Source organism: Microtus ochrogaster, chromosome 4 (genome assembly GCF_000317375.1).
Source record: "Microtus ochrogaster isolate Prairie Vole_2 chromosome 4, MicOch1.0, whole genome shotgun sequence".
NCBI classification, from domain to species: domain Eukaryota; kingdom Metazoa; phylum Chordata; class Mammalia; order Rodentia; family Cricetidae; genus Microtus; species Microtus ochrogaster.
Window position 1 is genome coordinate 29,608,087 of NC_022011.1, and position 18,432 is coordinate 29,626,518.

The 18,432-nt window shown below is 48.2% G+C and overlaps 1 protein-coding gene and 1 pseudogene across 2 annotated transcripts in view; both read right to left on the reverse strand.

Annotated features, from left to right (window-relative positions):
- The window catches only part of Klhdc4 (kelch domain containing 4), a 25,614-nt gene extending 16,460 nt beyond the window's left edge, over positions 1-9,154 (reverse strand). The window contains exons 1-5 of one of the 2 annotated variants that reach the window (XM_005345783.2): positions 8,996-9,154; positions 6,604-6,695; positions 5,125-5,203; positions 3,849-3,947; positions 483-619 (exon numbers count right to left, since the gene is read on the reverse strand). In XM_005345783.2, coding sequence (XP_005345840.1) covers positions 483-619; positions 3,849-3,947; positions 5,125-5,203; positions 6,604-6,695; positions 8,996-9,094 — 506 coding nt within the window. In that variant the 5' untranslated portion in view covers positions 9,095-9,154. Of the gene's footprint in view, positions 1-482; positions 620-3,848; positions 3,948-5,124; positions 5,204-6,603; positions 6,696-8,995 lie in introns of those variants that run through there. The other variant, XM_013354377.2, reaches the window with a different exon arrangement.
- Positions 9,155-13,553: 4,399 nt separating this feature from the next.
- On the reverse strand, positions 13,554-13,922 carry LOC101999479 (annotated as a pseudogene).
- Positions 13,923-18,432: the final 4,510 nt, after the last annotated feature.

Here is an 18,432-nt window from a genome sequence, read left to right on the forward strand (position 1 = left end):
AAAAAAAAAACAAAAAAAAAAAAAACCAGAAGATGAAGTCTGTTGGCAACTGGCCATTCTGCCAGGCTCCTCTCTGCAGTAATTCTCATTCAGAGACAGAAAGACACACAGCAGAGGCTCCCAGCAGAGAAGCAGGCACCAGCACTGCAAGCCTGGCTTCCGAGAACCATGAAGGTTCCTCTCTCCTCTGACCAGCTCTATTTCTCCATCATCTGAAACAGGGCCATCACCTGCTCTTATCATGAGTGATCTCCATCGGCATCAGTGCTGGCTGCAGTAACCCTGAACCCACACTGGAGGAAATGCATGGAGACGGTGACTCAGACCTGACACACTGCTCGCTGCTCACCATCCTAAACAACACCTCCACTGAAGCCCTCACCCCACCACACAGGAAAGCACCCTGCTTGCTTCACCCATAACTCAATCCCAATCAGAAACACAAGCTAAGGCCAGGGCTCAGGCTCCCACCCAGATCTTACCGAATCTGTTCCCAGGTCTTGGTGGCCAAGTGCAGGACCCAGAGGTCCTTGTAATGGTAAAACTGCTCGCCATCAGGAGATGCAAACTCCCCACCAAAGACCCACAGCTGTCCACCACTCTGGGGCACCACCACAGCCTGTTAAAGGAAAGCAAACAGATTAGGTGAGCCATGAGACAGCACAGCTGGCCCCAGCATGACAAACAGCATCAGCACCATCCACCTAGAGTCTCAGGGACTCCCTCAGCCGTTGTCTCCTAGAACAAACTTCCCGAGGCGTATTAATTATAGTCAAGGATCTCACATCCGTGTTTCCCTAGACTGCAAGACAGACACCTATTTACATTCAGACAACGTACTGTCCTATTAAATGAGCAGTTACTGCAACTTCTCATAGGTTATCAAGGAACAAATACCATTTCTGTTTATTAAATAACAAGAAAGCACTTCAGTGCTGTTTTAGTTATGTGTATGTGAGGTATATGCACGTGAGAATGAGGTGTAAACATGAGAGTCATATGTATCTGTGCATACATAAAGCATATGTACTTGTGTTGAATATTCACAGGGGTATATGGTGTACGCACATGTACATGTGAGGCATATACATGTGTGGATGAGGTATGTGGACATGTATGTGAGGCATATGCACATGTGTATGTGTAAGGCATATGCACATGGTGGATGTGAGGTATATTTACATGAACATGTGTATGTGTGTAAGGTATATGCATAGCATGAATGGGAGGTATGTGGACACATACGAGTTCTATGCAACTGTAAGGTATGTGTAGGCACACATGTATGAGTGTGCAGGATGTATACACAGGTGTATGAGTGTATGAGGTGTATATGCACTGTGGGGGGCTGCACTTGCCTGTGTGTGGGTGCAGAGGTAGGAGGAAGATGCTGAGTATCCTGTCTATCGCTCTCACTTTATTCTTATACAGGGTCTTTCACTGCACCTGGAGCTGGGCTTGTGTAGCAAGCTCCAGTGATCCGGCCACCTCGGCCACTGACAACACCGGGGTTACAGGCATATGCCACCACGTCCATATTTTTACATGGATGCTGGGACCCTAACTCCGGTCTTTATGCTTGTGCAACAAGAGAGCACTCTTATCCTCAGAGCCTGGAGACTCAGGGTGCACAGCCCCAGGGACTGGGGTAACATCTGTTGCGGCAAACTAGTCAAACACCCTGCTACAACTGATTCCTACAGCAGCCTCCCAGTTCAGAACAACCTCCTGGAATAAAAGCACAGGCTAAGGCTACTGTGCATCTCACGACAATCCTGACCACTCTCTCAAGAGACTAGGAGTCCTCCCTCCCGTGTAACTGAAAGACCTCAGGCAGCTTCACCTGTACCCTCACTACTGCACTTGGCTGAAAACAAACCAACAACAACAACAAAAACCTCGAAAACGCATACATGTTCCCAAAAACCATGTGAACTGGCAGCAATCACCTTTCCCACTAGCCCAAACAGAAGCCAAGCTGCTTCACACATACACAAAAGGTGCGGAGCAAGGACAGGCGGGACAGTCCTACCAACCTGCCCCAGGCTATTTGGGTTCACTTGTAACTGCACTGAAACACAGGGAAAAAACATTAAGCATCAAAAACAAAACAAAACTTAAGACCAGTGGCACAAACAATCAGCATGTATAAGATTCTGTACCCATTTCATCCCATCACCACCAAAACCCAACACAATATAGGTTTCTGACCTCAGCCTCACTCTTCTGTCAAGGGAGTCCAAGCGCTACCCAAGCCAGACACCCTCAGGACCAAACAAGGTACAAAACAGGGAACTCCTTGGGAAGGTCAAATATTCTCACTGCTGCATCCCAGCACCCAGAGGGTACCCAGCAAACAAAGGGGCTCTAACCAGGACCCAGCTGCCAGCAAGGTGGTACTTTCACAGGCAATCACAATATATACTAATCTTTCCACCCATAGCTCACTGCTCACTGCCACACTGCACCAATGAAAACAGCTTTTGCTGGGGGGCAAGAAGAGGGAAGCAAAGTCTTTAATCCCAGCACTCAGGAGGCAGAGGCAGGCGGATCTCCGTGACCTCGAGGCCAGCCTGGTCTACAAGAGCTAGTTTCAGGGCAGGATGCAAAGCTGCATAGAAACCCTGTCTCAAAAAAAAATTAAAAAAAAAAAAAAGAAAACCTAGCATTCACTGAAACCCACCACAACTTGTCCTTCCTTTTCATGAGTCTTGCGGTCTGTGCTCTTCTGCTGTGATGAAACTCAGAGCAAACCAACTCAGAGAGGAAAGCTTTTGCTTTATACATCACCGAGGGCAGCCAGGGCAGGAACTGGAGGCAGAAACTGAAGCAAGGGCCATGGAGGAATGCGGTTTACTACCTTTCTCCCCACAACTTGCTCAGTTTTCTTTCTTATATGACTCAGGGCCATATGTCCAGGACCAGCATCAGCCATGGTGATCTGAGCCCTCCTACATGAATCTTTAATCAAGAAAATGCCCCACAGAAGTGCCCCCAGGACAGTCTGCTGGAGGCAATGCCTCAACTGAGGCCCCTCCTTTCCAGGTGACTCTAGTTATGTCAAGTTGACAAAAATCAACCAGCACAATGTGAATGGACCTGACTATTAATTACTCTGGGGACAAACCATCCAGTCACCAGGCAAACACAACCCTCCCTCCCCTTTTTCTGACATCAAGCCTCATAGTCAGCTGCCTGCAGCCTCCAAAGTCCACACAGAAGAGCTTTCCCTAGTTCCACACCCACCTCCTCCCAGGACAGGAGAGCAAACTGTTCTGAGAAAGAACTGAGGTGTGGGACAAGGAGGAGAGCTACACCACAGAGCTCAGGGGATGCCTGACACTTGGGAACAGCTTTCCTGAGAGGCAGAGCAGCTCTCACCTGCTCTCTGAATCTGTCAAGAAGCTAACTATAAGTTTATACCACACAATTTATCCAAAGTGATTCTGTTCCCTCCACCATCTACCCACTCCTGAACATTGCACCTTGCTCTGGTTAGCAGCAGCCCAGCCCTGTGGCACACATGGGAGGCTCTAACCAGCGGGTGCTGTTTGACGCTGTCCTAACATGCAGCATTACACTCAATCATCACATTCAGAGCAGGGGCTCACTCCCTCTCACAGGGGAAGAGACCTGTGCAATGAAACTCAGTAAGGTGTCCAGGGAAGATGGCGGAGCCCAGGCTGGCGGCTACAGCCTCCTGTTCCAGCAGGCAGGAGGTTTAAGGCAGGAGGATGCTAAGGCGCAGAGTGAGACCCTGTCTCAAAGACCCAGACGGATGTAGCAGGAGGGAAGCAGGAAGTGGCCTGTCATCTGTAGATGACTGTGACAGACAGTTCAGGCATTACCTGATGAGCACAGCGCCTTGGAGGTGGGCCAGGAATGTCAACTTTCGTCCAGGTGTCCTTTCTGATACTGTAGATGTAGAGTTCATTATACATGAAGGTCTGCAGGAAGGAAGTGACCATCAGTGCCACAAACGACACAGCAGGCAGCAATGCCACAGTGGTGAATACGCTCCAGGGAGCTTACACACCAATCACACCGGTGCAGAAGTACAGACAGCAATGCCACAGCGGTGAGTACGCTCCAGGGAGCTTATACACCAATCACAACAATGCAGACAGCAATGCCACAGTGTACGCTCCAGGGAGCTTACACACCAATCACACCAGTGCAGGCAGCAATGCCACAGCAGTGAGTATGCTCCAGGGAGCTTACACACCAATCACACCAGTGCAGCCAGGACACGTGTATGCCCCAAGGCTGCCTGGGAGGATATGACAGATCATACCAATGCAGACAGGCCTCGTGTATGCCCCAAGGCTGCCTGGGAGGACATGACAGAGGCTCCCGACCTGCCACATGCTTAAGTCTCCATGAACTTATGAGCAGGTAAAACACTAATGGAAGACGCTTTACATGCCTTGTCCTCCAAACCTCCCCTTCTCAGGCCAGCCGCCATAGCATGGTTTCAGAACACCAGCCACTGGCTGGCAGCCATCTAACATGCCATTTTTTTTTACAAAGCGCTGCCATGTCCCAGAACAAGGTTCTGAAACGACAGACATAACGGCGGTATCAGCATCCTCTCACCAATCTAAACTCAAAGCTCACAACAAAATCCTCGAGTTGGGGCCAGCGTCACCATGTCAACCGATGGCTCAGGCCCCAAGAGTCTGCAAGACTCTTCACTGTCTAACTTTAAGCCAGCTTATAAGTGGATGCAAACACAGAGAGTGAGCTGGACAAGGAAGGAAGACTTGGAACTTGTCACAGGCTACTGGAGGAGCCCATGCTTTCAAATGCTTTACTTCACATTCCAAAACTCCGGGTTTTCTGGACCCACAATTCACTAACACTTTCTCTACTCAAAACAACTCTGTGCACCCGTATGACCCAGTGGAGCTGGCTCTGCTGAATAGAAGAGACCAGGACCCCTGCAGCACTAAAACCCCCGTTGCCAGACCCGGAGGGATCCTGGTGACTGGTCAAGCATAGCCCACATCAGGCCTGATACTTTGGGGTACAGGAGGGAAGAGACAGGACACTTGTATCACCAATTTACATTCACTTCAAATGAGCCCTAAAAAGATGGGAGAAAAAGAAAAACATATACTTTACTTTTTGGCCATTGAAATATTCACCTCCGAAAAGGATTAGTTCATCTTTCTCAGGGTGAGCAGACAAGGAGGCATTTAAGCTGCAAGACAAAAGCCACAGAGGGGCAACATCAGAGAACATAGCACCAGGCTAAGCACAGACTCCCCTTCACATTCCCAAGAGGGCCGAAACCACAAGCTCTGGCAGCCCTTTCCTCCCTTCAGCTGACTCTCAGATATTTTGTTGCAGTGAAAGAAAGGCCGAGTAACATGGTCTGAAAACACAACTGAAAGATGGGAGGTCAGAACATTTAGGTCATCAAGGAAGACGTAATCTCATTACTGCAGTTCCACCTCCCGTTCCCTTCCACCAGGAAACATTCTCAGTAGGCATTTTAAACTATGTCCTGACACTGAACCTAACACCAATCACTGCTGCTTTATAAAAGTTCCAAATCATCATCAAAAGAAATTCTCCACATTCAGGATGAATATGAACCATCGGCACTCAGAGTGAACTCCAGAGTGAAGGTGTCGGGCTTGCTGCAACAACCAGATGGGTCTGACAGCACACCAACTCAAGAGAAAAGGAAAAGCCAGTGCCAGCAAAATTATTTACCACCACCACTTTACTCCAGGGCTCAACACTGACTCCCTCCCACACCCTAGAGAGGTAAAGGCCATGTGTGAATCAGAGATTCAGGCTCTGGAGCATCCAATTATCTCATACCAAAGTGTCCCATCATGGGCTTCCACTCAGGCAAGTTACGGTGGAATAAAATCAATCCCAGTCTGGGAAAATGAAGCGGCCAGCTTACAACTAAACAAAATGGGGCTAGAGGCAGAGAGGCTTGCACACTTCCCCTACCTGAACAATACAACTTATTACACACTTTCCCTACCCCAAATGACAGTCCATGAAGGCCCTCTCCTGATGATCCTGAGCTTCAGCTGAATGGCACAGACAAGTACTAGGGAGCCATAAATCAAGTCAAAAAGGAATCCAATGTTAGAAGCTGAGGAAGCAATCTGATGGAGACCCAAGTTGTCCATTCAGCCAATTTTACAAGTATATGAATTCTACATACACTTGGGACCTTGCTCATAAGTTATAAATTCACTTAGAATGACAAATGTAAAGTTTCTGTTTCATAAGCTTTGCACATGGAAATATAAAAGCATTAAGAACAGCAAAAACCTGAGGTGCCTTCAGTCTACGCCTATGAGACACCCTTCAAATACTCGCAAGGCAAAGGGAGGCTCACTGGGCCATGTCTCTGCAGTAAGAGCAGAATATGAGACCACCTCCCCACCCCTTCTGCAGAGCAGGGTATGACAGCCAGCTCGTCCTAGCATTTGGGAGGCAGAGGCTGGCAGACACTGTGTTCTGGGGCAGCCTGGTCTACAGAGAAAGTCCCCGGACATCCAGGACTACACGGAACCCGTGTTGAAACCCTCTAGCTTTCTCCCACAACAGGAGACACAAAGCTGTCTCACTTACCGTGGGGTGGGTGGAGAAGATGGTGTCTCTGTGACCTGGGTCTTTTTGGCATCCAGGGTCTGGAAATGGGCTATGAGGGCCTCCAGGTCTTCCTAAAGATACAAAAGTAGCTACTGTGAGACTCAGTAACCTGTCAGAGTCAAAGGCATGCTCAGCTTTTGTCCCATTCGCCCTACTACACTGGGATTCAATCACACCTGAGTCCTAAATACACAGAATGTAACACATCCAGGAAGTACTTGCTGCGACACCAATGGTGGCTTTCCTGTAGGTGTAGATGCATGCACTGCCCTTTCTAACAACCAAGGGCTTTCTGAGAAGGGGATTCCAGCCTGACCACACTGCCTTCAATGGCCTGTTTGTGCCAACAGCCTGCCTTGCTGCCTACATAGCCATGCCCGGGATTTCTCTTGCTTACTGGTTGTCAGCTCCCACACCCAACCCCATAACATATGCACTACAAGAGAACAGGGCTTGAGTCCTTTAAAACAGTGCCTGAATGATGGGGCTCAGTGGTACCTTGAGCCCACCACTCACTGGCCCCAATTTCCCAGATGTGGCACTAGACCTAGAAATTAAGGTTTCAGTTCACAAGTATGCTGGACAGTACTGAAACCAAGCCTGCCTTCCCACCCCGACCCAGTGCTCACTCTCCTGCGTTTACTAGACTGTCCTAGCTTGACTTCTATTGTTAGGGAAGAAAAGTGTCCCTGCATCTTACAGCTTATATTCCAACATGAAAGGAAATCAGATCAGGAACTCAAGACAGGAACCTGGGGGCAGGAAATGAAGCAGAGACCAAGGAGGAAAGCTACTTACTGGCTTTTTTTTTTTTTTCCACTGTGGCTTGGTCAGCTTGCTTTCTTAACAACCCAGGACCACCTGTCTAGGTATGGAATGCCCACAATGTAGACCATCCTACATCAATTACTAAGCAAGACAAGACCCCCAGAGACTTGTCTACAAGCCAACTTTATGTACGGAGGTGTTTTGCATTAATGTTTGTAAATGGAGCTTATGCCAGGCAGTGGTGGCGCACACCTCTAATCCCAGCACTCAGGAGGAAGAGGTAGCTGGATGATCTCTGTGACTTTAAGACCAGCCTGGTCTACAAGAGCTAGTTCCAAGATAGGCACCAAAGCTACACAGAGAAACCCTGTCTCGAAAAACAACAACAACAAAAAGATATAAAATGATGCCTACAAAGGCCAGCCAGTTGTGAGCCAGTGGGTACACAGAATAAACCCTGGATCCTCTGAAAGAACAGCACATGCTCTTAACAGCTGAGCCACCTTGCCAGCCCTGTACAGGTCAATGTTACAGATGTATTTTCTCAATTGAGGTTTCCTCTTCCCTGGTTATGAGGATGGGAGCCCAGGAAATCCTGTGCCTGGAAAACTATTGGGCAAACCCTTGTCAGCATAGCTGCCCCGTGTGAGAAAGACCTAACACAAGAACAAGCATGGCACTTTGCCCGAAGTTCAACACTGATCCATCTGCAGTTCCTGGGATAATAGGAGTGTGTGAAAATATGATAGCAGGGGCAAGCACCAACTATTCTGAAATACCCCACAGTTCCAGGGACTTATCTGGTTACCTAACTCTACTTGTGCTGCCAGCGTTGGTGGTGCACGCCTTTAGTCCCAGCACTCAAGAGGCAGAGGCAGGCGGATCTCTGTGAGTTCGACGCCAACCGGGTCTAAGTAGTGAGTTCCAGGACATCCAGGGCTACACAGAGAAACCCTGTCTCGAAAAAAAAAAACATTAAAAATCTTACTTGTGGCTGGGCGGTGGTGGCGCACGCCTTTAATCCCAGCACTCGGGAGGCAGAGGCAGGCGGATCTCTGTGAGTTTGAGACCAGCCTGGTCTACAAGAGCTAGTTCCAGGACAGGCTCCAAAACCACAGAGAAACCCTGTCTCGAAAAACCAAAAATAAATAAATAAATAAATAAAAATCTTACTGTGGCTCACTCTCTTAAGGCTGTTGGAGGGAATATCTGTCCTCCCTTGAAGAAAAAAAAAAGCGCAGTACAGTTAAGCCTTGACTCCGAGAACACACACCTGAACAAAGTAAGGGCCACTTAACTTCAGCTTCTCCTCCACTAAACCCCACCACGCTGCTCCACTCTACCAGAAAGGGAGGCAAGCAAAACCGAATGGCGTCCGGGACAGATCTGATTTTCAAAGGAAGCGTGGGAGAGAGCGACCGGGTAAACCAGGGGTACCGGTGCGCGGAGGGGTACCGGAGAAACGGAAGGGCCTGAGGGCGCCGGGCTCGGCGCAGGCCCGCCACCCACACACCCCGGCACGACTCCGGCTCCCGGCCTCCCAGCCGCAGACCCAGGCCACGCCACGCCTCCCTCCACTGCCTTCCCTCTGAGCCTCGCTCACCTCCTCCTTCCGCGAGCGTTTGGACACCTTCTTCTCCATCTTGGCGGCAGTCTTCTCCGCGCCGCGGCCCTTCTTCTCTTTCTTGCCCTTCTTGCCCATTGCGCCGGTTCTGAAGCGGCACCTGGAGACGACGGAATGAGAGCAAGAGGCGGTCTACCACGGTCGGGAACGAACGGCGCGCGAAATAAAGGTCACTTCCTGTCCGTTTCTCTAGTGTTCCGGCGAGCTGCAGACTCGACGAGTACTTTGGGTCCGCCTTGCCGGCGCATCTTGGGACGCTTTAGAACGGAGCTGCTCCTGGATACACTGTTTAAGTGGGGGACTCTAGACTGGAGCAAGTGGACTTCTGGACGTTCTCATATCCCCAGAGAAATTTCCGTGCATTTAGGGGATTTCTGACCCAAGTTAAGGCAGCCCCATTCCCTACCCCATGTAAATGTGCCAGTCGTTGTCAGGCCCTCGAGGCACTGCCCTGAGCGAGAGAACAGCCCTTGACCTTCTGCAGGCGTGGTTCCGCTGACCGACACGTCCCTCCACGGGGAGGCCCCTGCTGATGACACCAATCTATCCTCCCAACGGTGCTCAATTTATAGTATGACAAATATGTGGTAGGAAAATATGCTCCAGAATTTGACTCAAATGGCAGAGTGGAAGACAGATCCTGCGGTTTGAAAAGGCAGAGTGGAAATGCTCATTGTCTAGAGGGTATCATCTTTGGGGTGTACTCAAGGAATGGCGCAAAGTAAGGACAAGGACAAGCAAAATATCAAGCAGAGGGAATACAAATGAACTTCCTTCTTCATGGGAACGCCGCCAAAGCACCGCCTTTAAAGAAACTGGCTTGGATCCGGCAACCACTAGTCACTGAAGCTCTGAGGAGGCATGAGCTCCCGATCATTCGAGATTTTTCTAGAAACCTAGTTCTTAAGAAGAAAAACAATGGTGTTGTGTGATTTTTTTCCGAAGAGATTCCCAGAAACAGAAGGCCACTTGCTCCAGACTAGGTCAGAGTCTCCCACTTAGCTAGGGTATCCAGGAGCAGCTGCATATTTTTACCCCAAATAGGACGTCAAAAGATAAAAGAAATGCGTTCATTTTGGCAGCAGATACACTAGAGTTGGAGCAATGCAGGGATTATCATGGCCCCAAGATTCGTGAAGCGTTCCGTATTTTTCAAGACTGAAACTGAGATTGTTATCCTCATAAAGCTCTTCTGGGCTAGAACCTGTCTGCTGCATCCACAACAGCCGCACCTCACTGTTCCTAAAGGAAAAGCCAATCAGGATGGTGTCTTTGCTCCTTCTTCAGACTTGTGGAAGGGAGAGCATATTCCCTGTGGAAGATTTAGAGGGATTTGAAAGAGGCAGGAATTGATGCTTTTATGGTCTGGAAGAATCTCAGTGCTAAATTGGAAAGCTCTTGAGTGATACGGGTCACAGGGATTCACGAGAGGTTGAAATTTTCACTACCAGGACCAGGTTTTTTTTGGGGGGGGGTGTTTTTATTGTTATTATTTGTTTACTTGTTTTTTGAGACAGGGTTTCTCTGTAGCTCTGGCTGTCCTGGAACTTACTCTGTAGACCAGACTAACAACACACTCAAGAGATCCACTTGCGCCGGGCGGTGGTGGCGCACGCCTTTAATCCCAGCACTCGGGAGGCAGAGGCAGGCAGATGTCTGTGAGTTCGAGACCAGCCTGGTCTACAAGAGCTAGTGCCAGGATAGGTTCCAAAACCACAGAGAAACCCTGTTTCGAAAAACCAAAAAAAAAAAAAGAGAGAGAGAGAGAGAGATCCACTTGCCTCTGCCTCCTGAGTGCTGAGATGGGAATAGCATGCCTGGAGGACAGAGTTCCACTACAAAGGAGAGAGAAAAAAAGAGGTGGAACCAGATGAAGGCTCCCATGGTCTCCAGCATTGCTTGCAGATTCTGTGTGGTGGCAGTGGGGGGGGGGACACAAAACAAAACAGAAAACATTTATCTGATCAGACAGAGACAGCAATACGGGCTGAGTCTCTAGACATCATGTTCATTGTAGCAACAGACTGCATCCTGCCCATTGCTCGGGGGAACATTATGTCCCCTTCTGTCCCCTCATGTTGTCTCCTTAAAAACATTCCTTTTCCTCCCTGGCTTTTATAAGAATATTAGGTAACTTCCAAGCAGCAATACAGAAGACATCACATCAGTACACAGTATAGAACCGCAGTCCCTCTTCAGGCCTCTAGAATGGAGCATGTATTCCCTGTGGAAGATTTAGAGAGATCTGGAAGCAGCCGGGCTTAATGCTCTTATTATCTGAAAGACTCTCAGAGCTAAACTGGAGAGCTCTGGTGATACGTGTCACAGTGATTCACAGGAGATGGAAATTTTCATTACCGAAGAGGAAATGGAATAGAACAGCTAAAGTGAGATCAGAATCCTAAAATAGTGGGAATATTAAGTACCAAGTCCTATTTTAGTAAAATTCTTATTTTTGAAAATTTAATAGTTTGTCTTAAATGTAATGTCACTTTTAGACTCTTTGATGTAGATGGCCAGGCGCCCTCTGCTGCCTTCAACTTGAAGTTCAGAAGAGGAAAGAGTCCATTCCTGATAGAGGGCTGGAAGGAGAGGGTACTGACTGCTAACCGCCTTCACCACAAATGACCAAGGTGACAGGAAGGGTTGAGTCACTCAGTTAACATTTACTGAAAGTTCTACAGGGTGAGAAGTCATTCCAGGCCACAGGAGGGACACCAGTGAGCAGGCTTTCTCCTGTCCAGACAGACAAACATACGAAGACACCCGCCAAAGAAGTCAAGTGCAAATAAGTCGTGTCTTATTCTTATGCGAATAAGAACGGGGGCTGGTGGGGATAGAGAGATGGCTCAGCAGTTAAGAACGCTGGGTCAGTCCCCCCCCACACACATCAGCACCCTATGGTGGCTCAAAACCATCTAGCGCCCACTCCTGGCTACCTCAGGCACTGCATGTTTAGCACATGGCTCATAGACATGCATGCAGGCAAAGCACTCATACATATAAAACAAGAATAAGTAAAGTAAAAAGGGGAGCTAGAGAGATGGCTCAGAGGTTAAGAGCATTGGCTGCTCTTCCAGAGGTCCTGAACTCAGTTCCCAGCAACCACATGGTGACTCGCAACCATCTATAGTGAGATCTGGTGCCCTCTTCTGATGTGCAGGCCAAACACTGTATACATAATAAATAAATAAATAAAACAGAAGAAACCAGGAGGTGGTGGCACACACCTTTAATCCCAGCACTCAGGAGGCAGAGGCAGGCAGCTCTTTCACTTAAAGGCCAGCCTGGTTTATAGAGCAAATTCCATTAGAGCCAGAGCTACACAGAGAAACCCTGTCTCAAAAATAAATAAATAAATAAAGTGAAATGAAAAGAAAAGAAAAAAATGAATGAAAGGAAGGAAAGAAATAAAGGGTAGAGAGCGATGGAATGCAAAGAGAAAGCCACACGATAGATGTTGTGCCTCGATTTCTAGTTGTTTGGGGTGGAGGCACATAAATCCATCTTTTTCTTTTTTTTTGGTTTTTTGAGACAGGGTTTCTCTGTAGCTTTGGAGCCTGTTCTGGAACTCCCTTTGTAGACCAGGCTGGCCTCGAACTCACAGAGATCCTCCTGCCTCTGCCTCCCAAGTGCTGGGATTAAAGGCGTGCGCCACCACCGCCCAGCATAAATCCATCTTTGCATCACCCTGAAAGCTAAATTCTTCCTCTTCAGGGCATTACTTAATGACCTGCTCTCTGGAGATCTTTTTTGTTATCCCCGGGCCCTGTGCCAGGCCAGTCCTCTCCCACTAATCCTCATCCTAGCCCTGTCTCATTGTCTTTTTGTTATTCATCTCTAATCTCTGCTTCTGTAGTTGGAAAATGCACTCTGTTGCTCCTGGTCTACTCCAGCTCGTCGTTGAGTTTGAGGATGTTTGGTGTGTTCCTGGAGTGATGGAGTCTGCCACGGAGTTCTGCCACTGTCATGTGTAGTTGATCAATTAACTGATTGATTAGAAATTCATTGTTTAGACTTCCCATGGCAGTGGTTCTCAACCTTCCGAAGCTGCAACCCGAAAACACAGTTCCTCATGTTGTGGAGACCCCCAACCATAAAATTATTTCCATTGCTACTTCATAACTGTAATTTTGCTATGGTTATGAATTGTAATGTAAATCTCTGTGTTCTGATGGTCTTAGGTGATCCCTGTGAAAGGGTCGTTTGACACCCCCCCAAGGTTTGAGACCCACAGGTTGAGAAACACTCTTCTATGGCCTTATATATTATTGTTGACTTCTTCTATTTGTTTGAGTCAAACCCGGAGAGGGGAATATTTCCAACCCTAGAAAAGATTTATGTAGCTATTTTCGTAAACAATAAACTGCATGTGCTTAAAGTATGCACGGGGGTTTTCTGGAACAGGTAGATGCTGAGAAACAGGAGGGACCTACATTTGGCCCTGCCTTCAGGCTTGGGAATGGAGGGGAATGAACAAAGAATTCATGAGCCCTGGAATTCCAAATTGGAAGTCTAGGTGCAAGTGGGTCATCTCTTGTTTTTTTTTTTTTTTTTTTTGTCACACATCTGCCTTTATTGTAAACAGCAGTTGGGACACTTGTAGCAATGGTAAAAAATTAATTTACAAAAGCAGGGACTTGGTGAAGCTGCCTGGTGGGTACCCTTGGGGACTCATGTGTAGATGCCAACCCAGAGCAGGAGGAAGAGGACGCCAAAGCCCATGAAGAGTGACGCCACCAAGGAGATGAGGAGCTCTTTGTAAATGTCATGAGTGTACTTGGTGGAGGTGACCTCGTAAACGAAGAACCAGGCAGTGAAGAACATGCCAATGGCCAGAAGTACCACAGTCAGGTGTGGGAAGACAGCTGGGTTGACAGGGCTGGTGTACCTACTCATGGCCTCAAGCTCCTTCTGCTGTGTTTGAGGCGACACATCTCTCATTTCTGTTTTCTGGGTCACTGTGACATGCACTCCAGGTCAGTTGACCCTCAGGCTTCTGAGCAGGTTTCCTGCTTCCATTTTCCACCTTGCTATATGAGTCCATTTTGCCCCGCACACGATAAACCCTCATCTTTTGTTTTTTAAAAGGTTTATCTTTCAATTTTGGGTATGTGTGTGGATGTGTGTCGTGTGCATGTGTGTGCAGTTCTGAAGAAGGCCAGAGGGGACATTAGATCTGCAGGAGCTGGAGTTACAGGTGGTTGTGAGCCACCAGACAGAGGGCCAGAATGCAGCTCGTATCTCTGCATGAACAGCGTACACTCCCAACCACTGAGCCACCTCTCCAACCCCAGGTAAGTCCTCTTTTTAATGGACATTTTCAAACTTCTTGGCCCAGGGCTACATGTGCTTTCCTTCTAAATAAAAGAAAAAGACAACAAATTAAATAAAAGTGTAGAATTAAATATACATTGGCATATATTACGTTATGAGGCTACCACCACAGCAGTAAAACACTCCTGTCCACCATACACTTCCCTGAGCACTTCTCTAGTCTCTTCTTCCCTTCTGCATCCCTACCCCAGTGCTCGCTGGCAGGGATTGCTTACCATCTTCAGGGTTTTAGACACAGAATCAATCATAAAGTGAATGTCTTTGGGGAGGCATTCAGGGGACTCTGTCTTCTTTCCCTGAACCTAATTCTTTGGAGAGTTGCATGCTTATCTATGACTATTTTTGACATTATATGCATGTGTTCTCATTCCTGCCCCCTCTCATGATAGGAACCAAACTGATGCTAGACAAGTCCTCTGCCACTGGGTCACACCCCAGCCTAATGAATTCTTTTCTGGGCGCAGACAGACCGCACCTCATCATTGACACAGCACCTGACATGGATCCTAGCCGCTTTCAACTTGAGGGTGTGACAAAAGTCTCTGCTTTGAACAGTCTGGATCTGACTCTTACAACAATGTGGTTTTGTTTCCCTTGGGCGAATGCTTAGAAGCAGAACAGCTAGGTCACAGCTCGCTGGAGGTGTGTGTATGGTCTTTTAACTGCCCAACCACTTTTCCAGTGTGGATCGTACCATGTTAAGTCCGTGGCAGCAGCAGTGAGCAGTCCTGCTGGTGCCAAGCCAGACAGATCCATCCTGTGCACACCGTTGTCTCTCAGCATGGTGGGAGTCTGTCTGTCTTTCCTAATGAGTAAAGACCCTGCTTGTTCTTCATTTGGAAATGATGTTTTTAGTATGTAGTTAAGACATACTTGTCTTTAATTTTGTAAAGTGTAGAAAAACAAAACAAAGTAATGAAGGAAACTTTAAGTCACTTACGGGCTACCCTCCCATCCTGACCAACCTTCTAACTGGGGAGCACTTCCTGCTGGTGCTGAGCAGGGACCTTCGCTGTGCTTTCATTCTGCTCAAGGATGCTAGGATCCTCGTTTAGCCTTACGTTATTTGCTTTTATTATACACTTTCTTTTTTCCCAGCTGGGCATGGAACCCCGGTCCTCGCACATGCCAGACAAAGGCTCAAACATCGAGCCAAATCCTCTCAACTCCACCTCCTCAAAGCTTGCTGTGTTCCTGACTTCCTTATCAGGAAGTTCCGGGTCAAGGCCTGGTAGGATGCCAAGACAAGCAGAGGAAACAACAAAACCTAGAAGATAGCACAGACCATACAGACTAAGAGGCGCTGGAGCCGCCAGCGCAGGTGAGCTCTGTCTGGTACTGCACAGGGCACTGGGAGGTGGAGGCAGGAGGCGATCAGGATTCAGGATCATCATTAACTCCATAGAGAACTAGAGACCATCCTGGGATGTATGAGAGGCATGTATGGCTTCCAGCCCCCACTGCACCCTGTCTTCTGCACTGCCCTCGGCTTCCAGGACCTGTCATCCGGGTTCTGGACTGTCCTGCTCTAACAGGAGTGTCACAGTTTCTCTCACTCCTATTTCAATTTGCATTTTCCTATGCAGTGTATACACTGCCTATGTGGAGGTGTGCTGGCTGGTTTTATGTCATCGACACACAAGCTGGAGTCATCTGAAAGGAGGGAACCTCAGTTGAGAAACTGCTTCCATAAGATCCAGCTATGAGGCATTTTCTTAATGATCGAAGGGGGAGGGCCCTGCCTATTTTGGGTGGTGCCATCCCTGGGCTTTTGGTCCTGGGTTCTATAAGAAAGCAGGCTGAGCAAGCCATGAGGAGCAAGCCAGTCAGCAACGCCTCCATGGCCTCTGCATCAGCTCCCGCCTCCAGGCTCCTGACTTGTTTGAGTTCCTGTCCTGACTTCCTTTTAGGATGAACAGTGACAAGGAACTGTGAGCCAAACAAACCCTCCCCTGCCCTAAGTGCTCTTTGGTCCTGGTGTTTGTCACGGCCATAGAAACCCTAAGACACTCGGGGAAACAGGTGATTCATACACTTATATCTACTGTCTGCCTCTGTCAGTGTTGGAGGCCCCTTGGGAGGCTGGGGAGTTGGACTAATTTTGGTGGGATGTAAGAGGCCAGCAGAAGGAACAAGAGGCGTCGACACACCTAGCAATGATGTCACCTGTGCATCCATGTTGCCCGGAACAATGAAGCTACACTGAAAGAGTGGTATTTCCAGAGGCCACCCCCCAAACCCCTCTGTGCTACTCCTTACCTGCCTCCTCAGGCTGGACCAGAAAGAGAAGAAAACAGAGGATGTGAGCTACGAATCAGGAAGGGAGCTGATGCCAAGGTCTTCTTTTTAAAAGTGATTTCTACATTCATTTGTCGTGTGTGTATGTATGTGTGTGTGTGCACGTGCATGCACACCACAGCATGCGTTTGGAATTCAGAGGACAGCTTGCTGGAGCTGGCTTTCTCCTTCCGCCATGTGGGCCCTGAGCTCAGGCTGTCAGGCTTGGTGACAAGCACCTTCAACTGCTGAGCCATCATCCCAACACAATGCCAAACTCTTTAATGGGGCTATTAAAGGTCAGAATCACCGATTTGTGATGAGACTTTTATTAGGAATAAATCTGGGGTCCTAAAAGAAAGGACCAACTGAACTGTCCCAACAAGCCAAAACTTTGCTTTTGCTCAAAATGGTCCAAGGAAGAGCAAGCACCCTGACAGAAGTGTACTTGGTTTTGATTCTAATGCAAATGGTCATGGCACCTTTTCCACACCGGGTGGGCTCTGACCCCACAGTCTTTCAAGATCTGCTAGGTTTTTTGTTGTTATTGTTGTTTTGAGGGACAGCGTTTCTAGTTTGGGGGGTTTGTTGCTTGTTAGAAAGGGGGGTGTGTTCTGAGAGAGACACAGCTTGTGGGGAAGTGTGACAGCTTCTGAAGTATTCTCAGTACAGTCAGAGGAAAAGCCGTCAGAAGGAGGGGTTCGTCTTCCTTGAAATGAGACGGTAGGAATTTATTCCTAGGAAGTCTTTAAGACATTGCCAAGCCCCCAATCGGCCTCCTGGTCCTCTTACCAAAGCCTGGGGCTCCACTTGGATGTATTTCACTTGTTCCTTGACAATTGCATCATTCACACACTCAGCCAAGAACAGGGGATGTGGTTAGCACCCTGCCCAGAAGGAAGGTTTCAGAATCGGCTTCCACGAAGGGCAAACACCTGGCCCCTCCAGTGGCCTTGATTGGAAGGAACCCAGTGGCCTTGCTCAGAACCTTCGGACAATCAGCAAGAGAAATGCTCAAGGGAACTGGGAGTCTATTTTCATAGCCTGCAGCTGGTGCTTAGGGCGGCTGCCAGCGGCCCCAGCACGTGTGCTTGACTGGCATCCCTGGGCCGAAGACGAGCTGGCTCTGGAGGCAGGCAGGGAGAAAGCAGCAGGTGCTCCAAACTGTGCCAGAGAAGCCTTAAGAGCCTACTGTCAGCCACAGCGTCGTCCATGTCGCTGACCTAGGCGGGGTATCTTTTAAAAAGCCAAACATCTCACCAGCAACAAGCTCACCTCCCTCAAGTACGGACTGCTTCCCTGCCTATACTGCTAATATCTGCATTCAGGGGGACAGAGATTACTAGAAAAGGCTTGGGGACACTCCAGGAGGAAATATGGCCATACAGTTTCATCACATGGGAGACACATAGGGTCAGTTTCCCCACAGTGGGCCCAACTGACAATAGTTTTTGTGTTCTGTTTTTAGGGTCTTAAAAAAAAAATTGAGCTATGGGGCTGGAGAGATGGCTCAGGGGTTAAGAGCACTGGCTGTTCTTCCAGAGGTCATGAGTTCAATTCCCAGCAACCACATGGTGGCTCACAAGCATCTGTAATGAGATCTGGTGCCCTCTTCTGGTGTGCAGGCATAACATTCAAATCTTTAAATAAAATAAAATAAAATCTTAAAAAAAAATTGAGCTATAATTACATCATTCCTCCCCCGCTCCCATATCCCCCATTTCCCCTGCTCCTTCTCAAATTCATGGCCTCTTTTTCTGTACTTGTAATTTGTCACACATATCTAAATGCATAAATTCATA